The 3827-nt window shown below is 51.5% G+C and overlaps 1 protein-coding gene across 1 annotated transcript; it reads left to right on the plus strand.

Moving 5' to 3' along the window:
- The first annotated feature begins 291 nt into the window (after window positions 1–291).
- On the plus strand, window positions 292–954 carry LOC115311390. The gene has a single exon (XM_040209783.1). It carries the CDS (start codon window positions 292–294, stop codon window positions 952–954), a length of 663 nt encoding a protein of 220 aa, XP_040065717.1.
- Window positions 955–3827: the final 2873 nt, after the last annotated feature.

A 3827-nucleotide genomic window follows, 5' to 3' on the forward strand; every position in this document is an offset into this window, starting at 1 on the left:
TCCTTCTTGACATCGGCTTCAGGCGAGAAAGGAGGGCTCGAAACTCGCTCATGGTCGAGCGAGACGACATCGTCGCTTGGCAGCAGACGTACTTGCGGGACATCACGCGTCACAGGCAAGAGGGCCGCCAGATTTTTTACCTCGACGAGACGTGGGTGACGGCCGGGCACACTGCCTCGACGGTGTGGGTGGACAGCACTGTGACCTCGTCCCACGACGCCTTCACAACGGGCCTGAAGCAGCCGTCGGGGAAGGGCCAGCGCCTCATCGTTACGCATATCGGCAGCGAGGATGGATTTGTCCCTGGGTGCCTGGACGTCTTCCGCGGCCAAAAAAACCGGCGACTACCACGAGGAAATGGACGGCCCTCGGTTCGAAAAGTGGTTCGACGATGTCCTCCAAAAACTGCCGACGGGGAGCGTCATCCTAATTGACAATGCCCCGTACCATTCCCGGCGGTTAGAGGCGGTGCCGACGACCAGTTCCCGGAAGGAGCTCATCCAGGGCTGGCTCACGTCGAAAGGTATTGCTTGGGACGCCAAGATGCTGAAGAGGCAGCTCCTTGAGATCGTGTCGTCGGTCAAGCCGCAGTACGTGAAGTACCGTGTGGACACTGCTGCAGAAAGGGCTGGTTGCACAGTGGTCAGGCTTCCACCCTACCACTGTGAGTTCAACCCAATTGAACTCATCTGGGCACAGATCAAGAATCGTGTCGCAGCCCGAAACACAATGTTCAAGATTGGCGACGTTGAGAGACTCCTCAAAGAAGAAGCTGAGCAGGTCACGGCTAGTAACTGGTGCAACGCTGTGAGGCATGTCGTCGAAGTGGAAGAAAGCTTCAAACAAGGAGGAACGACAAGTGCTCACATCGAGCCAATCGTCATCGCTCTTAATGAAGGTGACACTTCTTCTGAGAGTGACATGTCCAGTGTGGGGCCCCTCGACGACCCGTGATGTCAACATCAAGGGGGATCAACCCTAGAAACAAAACGGTCCTTTTAAGGACCACTCATATTCTGTAAAATCGGATGCGTGTCGTACACGTCTCCCGTGTCTCATGTTGTTGACGTGATGTTGTGCTTCATTACCTCATTGCACTGGTCAAGGCTTTTTGAGGTCTTTAAGGCCTGCCTTACATATTCCACTGGGCCGTAAGTGAGCAGCATAGAGTTTCCAATCCCTCAGCACTGTTCCACTTCCTCGAATCGGCTGGCCCAAAGGCTTAGAAGGTGCAACTCAGAGCTTGGAGTTCCTCCATGCACCTCGACCAACTGGGTCACCGCCTCTGGTAAGCGCAGTTAGAACGGAAACGGAGAGTCCGTATTGATATCTGTATGGATATCACCCCAATTCACAAATTGTGCGGTGCAATAGGGAGGCTGAGCTTATAGGGCTTGCCTACAACCTCAGTCTCCTACTATCATGCCGAGTTTTATGGTTTACATTCTCGTAATGCCGAGCATTACGAGAACAGCGACTCGTGTTAGAAATGGGGAGAGCTAACTTTCACTTGCCAAGATTCGCGCTATTTAACAAGCTTTGCACTTTGTCTGTTTACTTCTATAGCTCGTTTCTTTTAGTACTGTTAATGTTTTATAGCTCTCTCGGATGAGCGTTAACACTAAGAATGTCAGTTCAAACGACACCGGGAAAAGGTAGGTATCGTGCATACCACTGGTTTTATCCTCCCTACATGCAATCGAAGGTGCAAAGGAGGCCGCTATAGCAATCGTCACTTACCATTTTATTGATAGCGACGAAAACTTGGCAGGAGTTGCACGGTTCACAACTGAGTGAATGACGCCGTACAACGTCGTTTCAGTAGTTACACTTCGTTTATTTATCCACCGTTGCAAGCGAGGGCGCAGGCAATGCCTAGCAAAGGAACCCGGTGCTGGGGGTGCCGGCAGTTCACTTGTGCTGCTAATCTCGCTCATACATACTGTTGTTATCACTGGATGATGAGCGCTGCATTTTCATCTCGCCCCACGGAGTCCACAGGAAAGAAAAACGGCGATACCGGCACTGTATTGACAGGCAGGGAACGCAGACCTCCATCGAGAGGAAAAAAAGAAGACGACGTCAGACGAGCGGCGCAGCGATGCTAAGCCTTGCGTCCGCTTCGAACTTTCCGATGGCGATACCATCGCCGGATCATCACGTCGTCGCACAAAAGCTACTGCGAACGCAAGTCGTTACCGTTGAGACTTCGCGGCATGGCCTCGCGTTAGTAAAATACCGTGGCAAGACCAGCATATTCGCTGAAAAATGCTGGTGTCCTGTTGCTAGGTCCAGGCTGCCATGTTGGAAGCTTTCGTCCGGAAAAAAATCAGGATTGGTCCGCAGAGGCCGTGACGTCACGAGGATGCTCGGGCGCGATTGGCGGTAAGTTGACGGCGGATGAATACATATCGATGTGCAGCTTTTTTCTTAACCTGTAACTGACTATACGTGAAATATAATACCAACTTTCTGGCGCGCGATTTAAAACGGACGAAATAGCCGCAAACTAAAATCAGTCTCGCGCAATAAATATTGCTGTTAAAAATTTTGTGTTTGGCGAAATTATTGTTTTGTGACATGCCTGTCCGAATTAGGATATTTAAAAATGCACTTTTTTCATTGCAGTTACTCTTTAAGGGACAAGCTGGCTTCGGGCTACATCCAACAGCCTCGACGGAGATGGTCATGCAACTTTAGGTCTACAACTTGTGGAAGGAGATGGTAGAGTCTAGAGACCTACAAAATAGGTCAAGTGGATAGACTCAACCTCACGGCCGCGGGCGGAGCCAGGCTGGAAAGGCTAGACTACATGGCAGATGGGGAAACAAGAGGTAAACAGAGGATCCCGTTAGACCTGAGAGACAAGATAAGGGTGACGCCCATCCCTAGAAATATTCGTCCGGAACACCACAGAGAGCCTATCAGAACCAGGGTGGAAGCTCTCTGAAAACGACACGAGGGGAGAGCGGAGTCCACAAGATACACCGATGCAGTCAAGTATGCAGGGAAACAAGCATTTGGAGCCTGCGCTGTGGAAGGCAGAAGAAAGGAGCTGGTAGCAGCGACAATCAGGGCCCAAGAGACAGAAGTGGCGGAAGAAATGGCCATCGCTTTTGCAGGTACCACAAACAGGGAACGCCTCACAATAATCACAGACTCACAGGCAGCATGCAAAAATTTCCAGAAAGGGGGGGGGGGGGGGAGGGATGACAGCAGCGGCTCACCAAATGCTGACAAGAAAGAAAGAGCATCTTTATATCCAGATAGTCTTAGCTCGGGGCACGAGAATCTGGCGGGAAATAAGGCAGCCCACGCCTTAGCTCAAGATTATACTTTCTGGGCCTCCCTGCCGATCGACCGAGCCATGTTGAGCCCGGATGAAGGAGTCCCTAAACGAAGTGCAGATATACCAGATCACCAGCAACTCAGAAGAGGGGTCAATCCACCACCCCACGCGAAGCTATCTAGGGAAAAAGCACTCCCTTGGAGGGAGCTGCAAACCAAAACTTATCTACATGGTACGCTCCACCTCCTTAGACATCCAGCCCGCTACAAACACGACTGTAAGGCCCCACAAGGTGCTCAACAACCTCCACCACAGGATGTAGGGACGGGGAGGCAGCACGGTGATACAACCCATAGAGAGACCCACTAAAAAGCAGTGGGAGGGCCGGCTGTCGAGTGTGGTGAACAGATCGAGCTGATTGACAGGGCCCGGCGGGCAGCCAAGGACCATTGTCACCTGAACTGAGATAACCACCCACCTGAGGGATAAAGACAGCGCCTGTTCTTTGATAAGTAGTGTTTATTATTTCTCTCAGTGT

The sequence above is a fragment of the Ixodes scapularis genome, unplaced genomic scaffold (assembly GCF_016920785.2).
Source record: "Ixodes scapularis isolate PalLabHiFi unplaced genomic scaffold, ASM1692078v2 PGA_scaffold5__190_contigs__length_132052651, whole genome shotgun sequence".
NCBI lineage: Eukaryota > Metazoa > Arthropoda > Arachnida > Ixodida > Ixodidae > Ixodes > Ixodes scapularis.

Excerpts from the sequence above, each read along its gene's own strand:
- LOC115311390 (XM_040209783.1), top strand. The coding sequence starts at position 292 with ATGGATTTGTCCCTGGGTGCCTGGACGTCTTCCGCGGCCAAAAAAACC.